The sequence below is a fragment of the Camelus ferus genome, chromosome 16 (genome assembly GCF_009834535.1).
Source record: "Camelus ferus isolate YT-003-E chromosome 16, BCGSAC_Cfer_1.0, whole genome shotgun sequence".
NCBI classification, from domain to species: domain Eukaryota; kingdom Metazoa; phylum Chordata; class Mammalia; order Artiodactyla; family Camelidae; genus Camelus; species Camelus ferus.
In genome coordinates, this window is record NC_045711.1 from 19870635 (window position 1) to 19883480 (window position 12846).

The 12846-nt window shown below is 60.0% G+C and overlaps 1 protein-coding gene across 1 annotated transcript in view; it reads right to left on the reverse strand.

Annotated features, from left to right (window-relative positions):
- The window catches only part of TBCD (tubulin folding cofactor D), a 123595-nt gene that overhangs the window by 6354 nt on the left and 104395 nt on the right, over positions 1–12846 (reverse strand). The window contains 11 exon segments of the mRNA XM_032499083.1: positions 481–558; positions 2539–2660; positions 3695–3833; positions 3911–4069; positions 4404–4487; positions 6089–6229; positions 6787–6878; positions 7645–7763; positions 9645–9726; positions 11110–11186; positions 11880–11942. Coding sequence (XP_032354974.1) covers positions 481–558; positions 2539–2660; positions 3695–3833; positions 3911–4069; positions 4404–4487; positions 6089–6229; positions 6787–6878; positions 7645–7763; positions 9645–9726; positions 11110–11186; positions 11880–11942 — 1156 coding nt within the window.

Here is a 12846-nt window from a genome sequence, read left to right on the forward strand (position 1 = left end):
CTCGGGGACGGCTCCCCGCACCCTTACCCCACTGGCCTCCCCAGCCGGCGCCGCTCAGATGGGTCCCGGCTCCCCACCTGGGGTCACCTCCTCCCACATAAGCACCAGACCCCGGCACCCTGACCATCACAGCCCTCTGCCATCCCCGTCCTGCAGCCCACTCACCATCCAGTTCAGGGCCCACAACTGCCCTGACTGCAGGCCTGTCAGGTGGGATGCCCACCTGCTCACATCTACTTCCTACCCCGACAGCAGGTGCCACAGCTCGAGCCCCTGTCCTCCCCTCCCCTCGCCCACAGGTGGGAGCCACGGATGCTTCTTGGTGGCACTTACGGTGTATATAAAAGCTGGTCCTGAACGCGCTAGAAAGTTACCTCCTAGAATTCTCCTCTCTGGATCTGATCAGTTTTTCTCTAAAAGGTGAGTGACGAGACTTAACTGGTAAAGCCGCACTGAATACAGGAAAAAATAAGCACTTACTTCTCCTCTGTGGTGAAGATATCGAAGCACCCATTGGCCAGCATCTGGTCCAGCGTCTTCATAAGCGGCACAGACACTCTGAGGGGAGAGGACGGGGCACGTGGGGAACTCAGGACCTTCCCTGGACCGTTGTCAACACAACCCCAACCAAATGTGTGTAGAAAATGACAGGCCAGTTCTAAAGTTTATACAAAGGATCAAGAAATGCCCAAACAACTTAGGAAAGAAGAATGAAGCTGAAGGGCTAACACTGCTGAATTTTAAAAACCGTGGCAATGCTCAAGTGATCGCAACAGTGTGGCCCTGGTGTGAAGACAAGCGAAGCGTCAAGGGACAGCCAAGAGCCCAGACCAGGCTGCAGGTCCCCACTGCTGACAACGGTGCAAAGGCAGGAAGGTCAGTTTCTTCCACACATGGAGCAAGTGGACGAGCACACGCAGCCAGGACACGGACGGCAGCTCGCATCACGTACAGAAACTAACCCAGAAAGGACCTGAGGTGTGAATGCAACACTTAAAGTACAAAACTTCTAAAAGAAAGTGTAACAATCTTCCTAATCGTAAGTTTGGCAGAGCTTTCTTAGGTTTGACTCAAAAAACACAACCCATAAAAGCGCAGGTGGATACATGGGAACACATCGCCATGGAAAATCCTGTTCTGTGAGACAGACTGTGAAACACACGCCTCAGACGGGAAGGAGCTATCTGCGAATCCCAGTCTCGGAGAGCGCGCCCCGCACGTGAGGGGGACAGCAACAGAGACGAAGAGGAGCACGGAGTAAAACCAGACAAAATACCTCAACAGAGGAGACCAAGTCGGCCAGCGTCTGAGAAGACGTCGGGAGGGGCCCACCTGCCAGACACCACACCCCCACAGGAACGGCGGAAACTGGAAGGACCGACCACGCCAGGTGCCAGTGAGGCTGTGGGTCCTCGAAGTCTCTGACGCCGTTGGCGGGACTGCGAAACCGTACGACCACCCTGAAGATGGTTTGGTGGCTTTTCAAAAATTACACCTCCTCCTGCCGCGTGACTCCTCAGCATTGACCCGAGAGGAGGGGAAAGACTGGCGCGCACCGAGGCCTGTGAGTGCGTGTTCACTGCCGCCTCGTCTGTGACCGCCTCACCTGGGAAGCCGCCCGGGGGCCCGTCCACAGAGGACCAGGCTGTGGTGTAACCAACAGTAGAACACAGCTCAGCACTAAAAAGGGTGACTGCAACCTAAATTCGCTGGATCCAGGAAGCCAGGCCCTAAAAGGGCCCACGCTGCATGAGTCCACATAAGTAACATTCTAGAAAAAGCCAACGAAGCTGCAGTGGCAGGAAGCAGACCAGCGGCTGCCCTGGGGCTAGGGGTGGATGAGTTCAGCACCTTGACTGTGTTTCGTGCTGGCTGACACGCATCACGACTTGTCAAGCCGCACACGTGCCCTCGTCAGGCGCCATCTACCCTCCAGAGAGCAGTCCACAGGAAGAGCGAGGGCCCGTTTGCTAAGGGCCGTCCGTAGGTGGGCTGATGAGGGCCTGTGTGAGGGGACCTGCAGCCACAACGCTGGGACCCGGAGCCCAGCTGCCCCCGGACAGCTGAGAACTGAGTCCAAGAACAGCCCTCTCAGAGGCTGCAGGAAGCCCCCAATTCTGAGGTCAGGGCTTCTGGGTCTACACTCCACCTTGGAAAAGCAATTAACAAAATGCCACAGTAAAAAGGATCAGAGAACAGGTCATATTTCTCTCTGATGTTCCAATCCTGGCAGGCTGAGATCTCCTCTTCTTGGTGGCCGGTGCCAATGACGTGTCAGCACGCATGACCAGGGAGCATCATGGGCCAGGCCGCACGCACCCTCCTGGCTCTCAGTCCCCGCCCCCCACTTCCAGCATCTCCAGGAGTCCTAACTCCAGGACCCAAAGTGCAGGCTGGGAAGGGCCCGGGGAGGTGATGGGCCGGACCCAGAGACCCATGCGCTTCGGACACACCCTTGTCTGGCTGTGCCCAGCCCACCTCCCCCTCAAAGTCCTAGGAGCAGTACAGCCCCGGGGATGAGAGACCAGCACCGCTCACCTGTCATTGAGAAGGTTGTCCTGGAAGATCTGCAGGAGGGTCCCGCTGAAGTCCTCCAGGGCCGGCCGGTCCTTCTGGATCCCCTTCATGTACTCGAAGAGGCCCTGCGTCGCGTACCTGACCTGCAGCGCAGGGGAGCGTTCCCGTGAGGGCTCCTGCCACCACCTACGCCAGAGCTGGCTGCAGGAACAGGCTCGGCACCTCCATACGAAGCTATGAAGCCCGAGCTGTGGCGTGCGGGGACCTTGAGACGCTGGGCCGGACCAGGCGTGAGCACGGCCGTGGGGCAGCGCCAGAGACCAACGCTGCTCCCGAGGCAGCAGCCAAGCCTGGCTCCCACCGCGTCACCAGATCTGCCAGCAGGGCCCCTTAGGTGCCTGGCACTGGGTGACCACTGCTGGACGACCACCCTCGGGTCAATGCCGCACACCAGGCACAGCCAACACCCAATGGGCGAGTCCCCGATGGGAAAAAAGACGCCGGAGGAGGACACTGTGTGTTAATTACCAAAAAAAATGCAATCAGAGGTAAGCCTGCAATGAAAAAGCTTCAGAAACACATTTCAAAACAAATGGAACATTTGATAATAAAAGATACAACTGACTGAAACATCAGAAATTCAACAACAGAAGATGAGCACGTCATAAAACTGCAAAACGGCAGAAACTGCAGGGGGAGGTCTAGCTCAGTGGTAGAGTGGTTTGCTCAGCACGCACGAGGCCCTGGTTCAATCCTCAGTACCTCCGTTAAAAACAAATACATACATAAAAAATAAACCTAATTACCCCCCCCCCAAATAAAATGTTTATTAAAAAAAGAACAACTGCAGAAACTAGTAATTTGTAAAGAAACGGGAGGCAGAGAGAACGGGGTGTGGGCAGAGAATTTCCTAAAACGACGGAAACACGGCTGGGGCCTGGGGTGGGGGGGACCCACCCCAGGGCAGACGGGGGGGTGATGCTCAAGCGGGAAAGGGAACCTGGACAAGGAGGTCGGGAGCGGGTGCTGAGGCGGGACAGTGAACCAAGAGGTGGGGGGCCCGGCCTGTCACACTTGCGTGTCCCCGGTTCTCTCGCCCCACCCTGCCCCACCCCGGGGATCAGACCCCCCGAGAGGCCCCGAAGGGAGGAAGGAGGCTCTGAGCAGCGCCCCTCACCGTGGACTCCGTCAGGCCGCCCACGGACACAACCAGCCCCAGCAGCACGTGGTAGCGGTAGGCGGGCAGCCCCAGGAGCTGGGTCACGCGGGGGAAGGCCTGCGACGGCGCGCTCCAGTTCACCGAGGCCACGGCACTCCTGCAAGATGGGAGCCACAAGCTGCAGGGGCCCCTCCCTGGGAACACGGTGGCCCCCAGGGAACGTGGCGCCATTACCTGGGGAAGAGCCTCTCCAGCTCCTGGCGGTGGGGCACGTGGGGGACGGCGGGGCCATCGGAGTGGAGCAGCGCCAGGAACACGCGGGCCGCATGTGCGCGGAACCGGTCGATCTTCTCGCTCGCCTGCTGGGCCACGCAGCACATGACCTGCTCACAGCTGCAAACCCAGAGCGCAGGGCGTCGGCTCGGCCAGGGCAGAGGGCAAGTGCGGGGTGGGGGGTGCGAACGAGACCCCAACGCAGCTGACCTGACACCCCAGAAGCCTGAGCAGGGTCTGGAGTGGAGGCAGTGAAGACTGACAGGGCGCTGGGCAGCGTGTTGTGTGAGGGCGGGGCTGGGGAAGGAAGGGCGTCGGTCCCCACCGGGAGCAGGTGCTCAGGCACCAGGACTGTCCTCCAACAGGCCTGAACCCCCAGGGAGGCGCCGGGAGCAACGGCTGTGGGGTGAGGAAGGAGGGCCTGGACAGAGGCTGCCCCCCAGCAGGGACTCACATCCGGGCCTCGATCAGCTCCGGCTGCTCCTGTGCCAGCAAAAGAGTCAGGTCCCTCAGGCTGGTCATGGCGGCCTCGCGGACCCTGCGGACAAGGGGGGGATGAGGACACAGCTTCCTGCCCCACTGCCCTGTGACCCTGTGACCCTCGGCAGCACCGCGGGGTCAGGTTCAGACGCCTTCAACGCAGGAAGAGAAAACGCCCTTTGCCGGAAAACGTGCACGAGGCTCACTCAGCTAAGGTGACCGGCAGCTTTTCCTCAAGAAATGCTGCCCTGGAGTAACGTGGAACAAAGACACCCGTTCAGCCCGACAAAGGCAGCCAGGTCCCGGCAAACTGTCACAAGCACACACACGGGAAGAGCACTCGTCTTCCCAAGGACCTTTAATGCAACACATGCCCGCTCTGCAAAGTTCTTTCCAGCAGCAGAAGCGTTAAACGCTGTTGGGCTTCTCAAGGGACAGATGCTGGGTGTCTGCTGCCCCAGCTCCAGTGAAGACAGGGACAAAGGACCCTCAACCCAGGCGGAACACGGCCACTGCCCCACGTCACCAGGACAGCAGGTCCTGCCCACATGCCTGGGGCACCCACCCTTCCGCCAAGGAGTGAGCAAAAGACATGAGAGACAGCCTGTGCCCCTCGGATCCCAGAGGCTGGGCCCGGAGGAGGCCCAGCAGGGGAAGCCCCGCATGCAGGTGTGGGTGCTGTGCTGGGGACCCCGGGGATGCGGGGACTGGGGAGGAGCTGTGGCCCGGAGACCCCTGTGCTCGCACCGCCTGGAAGGCCTGGGTGCGCTCTGCAGACACGGGCAAGGTCACCAGGGGCCGTGCCCCAAACACCATCCCAGGACGAGCAGGAGAAGGGGAAGCAGCAGTGAGTGAGGGTGAAGAGGTGGGAAAGGCTGGCAGACAGAGCGGGGAGGACACCGCCAGAGACGCTGCTGGTGAAAACACACGACGAAGTTAAAGTTAACTTCTCTTCCATCATTGTCATAAAAAATGAACTCTCCAGACGACGTGGTGACACGGCTTCCTGCGCCGCGCCACGGTCAGCCCTTCAGGACATGCGTGGTGGGGGTGCAGAGGGCCCTGTGGAAGGGACGCCAGCGAACGAGCATGCTGAGAATGAAGAAAACCCTCAGCTCCTCCAAAGTGGCAACCTGCTCCCACTTCCAGGGAAGAGGAAAGTTCTGCGGTCTCGGGGAGGAGAGAGTGCAGGCCAGGGTGGGCGGCCCCCAGCTCAGCTGCTCCAGGGAGGCTGGCCCGGGGAGGGTCTCTCCTGAGACTCTGAAGTCTGAGCACCTGGTCTTCTTTCCGACCAAGCAGGAGCCAAGACTGCTGAGTCCAGCGGGACCCCCAGGGAAGTGCCCACAGCAAGACTCGCCCCCCGAGCACTCTCTCTGTCCGGAACGGTTTCAGACCCTTCTCGCTCTAAACAGCTGCAGTGGGGGCTGTGTCTGCATGAACTTTATTAAGTGAACACAGAACAAACAACTGGGGCTCAGACGAGGAGGACAAGACAACGTATTTTACAAAGTTCCCAGTAAAGAGTGCAACACGCACCAGAGACCCCGACCCGCAAACCCTCCGCCACCTGGGGAGCAAAGGGCCCGCCCGGGCGGAGGGCACGGAACATCCCATCTATAGCCTGGGGGAGGCGAGACGACCCCAACCCCGCAGCCTTACCAGGCACCCACGTCCCCACGGCTGTCGGTGGTGTAATCGCTCAGGCAGCCCAGCATCACGCCGTAAACCTGGGAGATGTTCTCTCTGCACAGAGCCTCGTCGGGGCTCCCCTCTGCCCTCACGCCGACAGTCTGGCAAACCCTGAGATTAACAACGTGCGGGACCTCGTTCAGTCTGCTGATGGTACTTCACGGCTTCTTGGCCTGATGACCTCGGCAGGACTCAGAACCCAGCGCTCCCTCCGCACGCACGCAGCGCTCAGGGCCGCGCTCCTCCAAAATCACGTTTCTCGGTGTCTGTGGTTTCAGAGGCGCGCAGGGAGCCGGCCGTGGCTGGTCCCTCCCTCTCTCCCGTCCCTGCAGAGGGGGTTCCTTGCGGGACTGCGACTAAGCACCAGAGCCCCCACGCCTGCCATGGCCCCGCCTGGAAACCCCGCCCCAGTCCTTGGGCAGCCCCGTGTTCCCGAAGTGCAGGAGCCGCTGCGCCACGGGCTTAGTATCCATTACACTCACGTCAAGACAAGGGATCTTAGACAGTCCTCGGAAAAGATAAGAAACCAGAAAACAGAAAAGCGATGTTCACCTTGAAGCAGGCTCAGCACTGAGACTGGGCCTGTGGCACATGCTGACCGTGGCATCCCTTCAGCGTTGGCTCAAGAACAGCGACGGGGGAGGGGGGACAGGAGCGGCAGGACTCACCTCGCGATCGCCTTCAGGGCGTCCCGCCTGGACTCGGCAAAGCCCACGTCCTCGGGAGAAATGTGGGTGACGGCCCCTAAGCCCGCTAGAACCTGGAAAGTGATTACGTCCTCAGCAGAACCGCTGGCCTGGAGGTGAACGGACTTTTCGTGCAGGGGGTCTGGCCATGGCCCAGGGGCGGGGCAGCCCCTCAGGAACGCACCGCCCGGGGCTGGCCCCCAGCGTCTCCCCCGCCCGGCCGCACCCAGCAGCCTGCAGACGCCCCTTGCCCCGGGGAAGACCCTGCACTCAGCACCACTGCTCCCTTCTGTCCCAGGCTGGGAACTGCGGTGCGGGGCAGACGGAGCACCTGGCTCCTGCACCTTCAGTCACTTCTCGGAGGGACAGTCCGACTCTAACACCCAGATGTTTCAAATGGATGTGCCCCAGAGTAAGCCAGAGGGTCTGTCCTCCGTCTCACCGGAGTGAGTCTGGGCAAGAGGAAGGGCACGGGCACGTGAGCGCCCGGCAGCAGGACGGCTGGGATGCAGGCCGGCAAGACAGCGCCTGGTGCTTTGGTCGAGGGAAAGGGGTGCGAAAGCCTGAGAGTTTGGTGGACCAAGGCCGGCGGGGTCTCCAGGGTCTGACGCTGCACCCACCCTGCCAGGAGCTCAGCGCCCCCTGGAAGGACCCTGGCCAAGGAGAGCAGGGCTCGAGACACCCATGTGTCAAGGGGGGCCCGAGGGGAACAGGCAGGTGGGGAGAAGCTCGAGGCTTTGGGGGGGGCGGTCCACAGCACAGCAGCCCCATTCCCGTGGCCACGCTGGTTTCCAGCAGCCCTCCCGACCACAGACCCACTGGCGCCCAGCTCAGCCTCACCTGGCGAAGCTGGCCCCACAGGAGGGGGGCGGGCAGGGCACCCAAAGCCAGGGCGAAGCCACAGCGGGTCATCTCCTCTGGGCTCTGAAGCTCGGCCAGGTACTGCTCCACCAGCTCCCCTGAAAACAGGTGACAACAGGGTGACTGCTGGTATCTACTGTCCAGACACGCTGTTCCGCACGCTCCAGAGATGCGAGCGTTCAGGGTGAGCAGGGGACCACTCAGGCCCCGATGCAGGGGAATTTTCAGAACAGATTAAAGGAGAGCGCTTTGATGCGAGATTTCACTCCTAGGAAAATAAATCCAAGGAGGTTTTAATAGTGATCAACAGTCATTTTCATCTTCTGTTCACTAAACACAAATGATCGTGTCAACGAGGCCATGCTTGGAGATGAGGACACCTCCTCCGGACGGAGAGCGAGCGGGGGCCCCGGGCACAGCGCCCAGCGGGCCCGGCGGGGGCGCAGGCCGCCCGTGGGAGCAGCGTGAACACAGACGCCTCCCACACAGACAGCCGCGTCACCAGGACAGGTTGTGAGGGGAACGGAGGGTCAAAGTTCAGGGCGGGATTAAAGATTCTGGGGAGCCGCTCAGGTGAGTGGGAGCCGCACACCGGCCCTGTCTCTCCTGCCACACCCCAGCACGTGCCACCTGCCCCCAACACAGCGGGACTTACTCACGTCCTCACGTTAGGACGGGTGGGGGACTGGGCCCGAGCGGCTCCCATACCTCCCAGTTCACCCGAGTTTCAGCGGAACACGTTAGTTTCAGAGGATCACTTCCTTTTATAGTCGGCGTGACGCCTTGTGGTCCCTCTTACCAGCAAAAACATAGCCTCACTGTCCCAGCCTTTAAAACAGACTAAATATCGAGCAACGTCACAGGGTCCCTGGGGGCCCCGGGTCAGGCTGATCGGCAGAAGCTCAAGCCCCTTGTGTGAAAGGGCACAACCCGACCCACGCACCCCTCCCCACGCTAAATGCCATCTTACTCGTAATCCCTCACACATCAGTGCCACACAGCACTGTAACTACGAGGCAAGTGTCCTGAACACGGAAACTCAAGGTCCCCCTTTGGAGCTTTCTGGACGCAGGACCCGCAGTGTGTGTGTGAAGCTGCCTCCGGGGAGGGGACACGAACACCGCAATTTGGAGAGTCTGTCAGGAGATCAAGCTACAGGACACTTTACTTTTTTTTATTTCTTTTGGCTTTTGGGGGGGGGAGGCAGTAGTTAGGTTTATTTATTTTTAGAAGAGGTGCTGGGGATGGAACCCAGGACCTCGTGCCTGTTGAGCACATGCTCCTCACCAAGCTATCCCCTCCCCCCACACTTTCTTATTTTTGAAAAAATTCAGATAATAGATTCAGAGAACTGCGCACGTGGTTTTTCTACACTTGTAATAACTTTACAAGCTTTTAGGGCATGTGCTGGTACACGGTACGGCAGCTCTGCTCTGGGCAGCAGCGCCTGAGAAGCTGCTTCTGCACATCCGACGCCCCTGGACGAGGCGCCACACGCAGCCCCAGTGGCTGTCCCGTCACTCCTGCCGAGACGTGGTTCTGAAAGACCCAGCTGATGGGCAGGGGCAGCACATGGACAGAGTGACAACAAGGAAACGGGCAAGACACGTTAACACAGGAGGGACACTCGCCTGATGAACACTGCCAGGGGTTGAGCAGAAATTCTAAGACACGTTTTGCCACGAAACACAAAAGTCAGTGACGTGACCACTGAGAGGGACAGACCCGAAGGAGAAAGCTCGGCATGAGGACAGGCCGGAAGCAGAAGCAGAAAACCCGGAGCCGGCAGGGCTGGGCCACATGGCAGAGGGCCAGGAGGAGGGTTCCAGAGACAGGAGGGAGCGCCAGCCAGAGCACACGACGGGGAAGTTTGCTGAGCAACACCGTCACGTGAGGAAGAGGTGCTTCTGCACTGAAACAGCAGCGTCCAGGAACGGGGACCCAGCCCCCTAGCCCGGAGCCCTGGGGGACCCACTCACCCTGTGCAGGGGGGTCCGCCGCCCCGGGCTCCGGGGTGAGGTAGGCGCTGCAGAGGGCCGCCAGGGCTGAGACCGCTGCCTCCTGCAACGAAGCAGACGTGAGTGCCCAGGCTCTGGGCCGCGGGGCAGCCGGGCTGTTCTGCCACCAGGCCGCTGGTGACGTTTTAAAGCCCGGAAGCTGCACGGCATTGCTCTCAGCAGCACATCTGCAAGGTGTCCGTCAGGTACAGCTGCCACTTCAATGTTCTCTGCAACTAGTGAGCTGAAGAGAAGGCAATTACTCTTCCACACGATGCAAATTCCGTATCTTCTAATGCGAACAGTTAATTTAAAAAAGTGGCATTTTTTCATTCCCAACAGAAGTAATGAAAGAAAAGTGTGTCACACACCTGGGAGCAATGTGGCAAGGGCCCCAGGCGAGCAAGGTACCAGCTTGTTCAGAGAGAAGCAGGACCCTGGAGTCTCCTCCGCGCTCACTCCCGTGAGCCCCTCCCTCACACACAGCCGGGGCAGACGCCTGCGTGCGTGTCCTTCCTGCATGCCCCCCCAGTCCCAGGAGCCGGGACAGAGGCGCAGGGGCCGGGGGGCCATGGGCAGGGGAGGGGTGTCCTCGTACGGATTGGAGGAGCAGACCACGTCGGAGTGATCCCGGCTGCTGAGAATCAATCTGAGTGCTTTTAAAAGGAAACGTTGAGGCACTGATCACAAAACACGCGAATTCAACTAGTACAACGAATTCGTCACTGCAGAGGTGGGGGAGGGGCTGACGACTTCCTACCAACCCAGCAGACACGTGAAGTCAAGAGGTGGGGAGCATAAGGAGCCCACGAGCACCTTCCGGCCCTCACCCTCAGCGTCAAGGCCTCGGTGCCGCCGGGACCCGTGGCCACGTCCCCCCTGCGGGGCGGGCGCTGTGGTTCTGCTGGTCCAGAGTCCCCCGTCCCAGGGCAGGACGGCAGGGGCCCCGGGGGGAAGCTCACACCCACACACACACACACACACCAGAGATGCCTGGCGGACGGAGCAGTGACTCGGATGCAGACGGCCTGTCAGCGCGTGAGCATCGTCAACAGGCCTTCCACCCCCAACGTCCGACGACCCCACAGGACACAGACGCAACGGAACAAACCCTTGCTATCAATACGCAGGGAAAGTAGTTACAAGGTAAATGTAACTAATAAAGCCAGAAACAATAATAAACACTCTAAATGCTCTGGTCACCAGTGGCCGCATCACTTTTCCTGACTAAGTTATGTGGACAACACGTCAAGGCTCCAGAGGGAGCTACGTCCACCACCACGCATGCGGGCTCGTAAAGGGGCTCCCAGGGCCCGCAGTCCTTTGAAACAAGCACTAAAAATAAATGATTATCATTTCTACACACACAACAATCAGATAGCTCCCCAAAGGGTAAACAACAATAATAATTAAAAAGAAGAGAAAACAAAAGCCCTGCTCAGCACACCTTCATCTGCTGTCTGGAGCGACTTGACACGAGGTGGAGGTTTCTCAAGGTGTCGTGGATCAGCCACTGCCAGCCACCTGTCGAAGAAGCACGTCAAGGGCATTTGTAGGAGATCAAAACCAACAACATACAGACCTGTGTCTGGAGAAAACCTGAAGTAAACGCTGTCTCGGCCGAACGAGACCCTAAAGGCCGCGGCCCTCTCAGCCCAAAGGCAGGCAGTCTTCTCAGGAGGGAAATTTCTGTGCTTTCATTACAGCGGCCAGCCTCAGGGGCCTCCCTGCACCTCGCAGACAACCCCCACAAAGACCCGCACGTTCAACTCCACAAGACCCAACACTCGGAAACATGCGGAATCTACTGTCCTCCTCCAAGTTACAGAACTTTTGAGGCTGCACAGAGCCTTTGCCCACCCTGGGCAGGGCGGCCTGAGGCTCCCCTCCTGCTCCCTGCGGCTGATGCCGCGGCACACGGGGGCTCCAGGCCACACAGGGGTCCGGCTGCCTGGGGAGCAACGGCCAGGAGTGCCCACGGGCAGAGCCACCGCCAGGGCTCCAAGGAAGGAGCCTGACCTCCAGGAGGAAGAGGAAGGGGAAGGGCGGAGCGCAGCGGACGCTCACGTTCACGGCGGGTTCTCACGGCGATTTCAAAGCGAGGCATTCTTCTCCATGGACCTTCACTGCCCACCCTCACAGGGAGGTTTCCACCTTGAAATCTGACACAGCCCTGGAGGAAAAGGCCACGACCTGTGTCTGGAGAAGAGGACTTACCGATCACGGCGTCACCTCTGAAGGGCATTTTGGAAACGGACAGGTTTTCTATCAAAATGCACACTGGGGAGAAAAAGGATGAATACAGTGTAACTTCTCCCAAAGTGCCCAGCACAGCACCCACCCCTCCAGACGCCCCGGCACCTCCCCAGCTCCGGGCACCTGCTGCAGACCTGGCCCTGGAGGCACGGAGCCCCGGGGAGCAGCTGCCCTGGGAAAGCCCCACCCCGGCCCAGAGAGCTGCGTGGTGGCTGCAGGTCCGACCCCAGTGCGACTCCCCAGGGACAACACAATATAACCCGGAGGACTCGAGAGCCATCGGGGCACCAGGGCCTACAAGTGACAAGAGCCATGACAGAGCCGCAGCTGCCACCCAAGATGAGGACAGAGAAGCGGGCTCCCCTGGGGGAGAGGGCGTCTCCAAAGACCACGGAAGCACTCTCATCAAAGCTGAGCCGCGGGGGCCCCAGGGTCAGGATGAGGTCAGGCCAGGAGCAAACACGGTGACACCTGTCATCCTTCAGGGGGCGGTTCCCGGGCGAGCTGGCCGATCCCTGACTTCCGCGAGGAACGAGCTTCGATGTCACATAAATCAACGACCAGCCCTGTGTGACCACCAACCCGCCATGCGGGGGCCACGCGGGAACACCTGGGCTGCCATCGGCGGCCACCTGCCCTCCCCGCTGCACACAGCCCGGCCCTGTGGGCTGCATGGGTCCCTCAACGCCCACGTGATACGGGGTGGCCTCTGCACCCCAAACCTGCACTAAGACGGAAACAGCTCAGTGCTTTCCTCACTGAACAAATAACTGGCATTTGCTGAAAAAACTCTAACAACAGAAAATGCAAGAGAAAAATGGCTGCTGACATTCGGGTGGCCAGGAGCGTCCACGCGGACACCACAGCTGAGCGTCTGTCCCCGCCGGCCTGGGGGTCGCACAACAAAGACTCCCCCTCGGTCCGACCG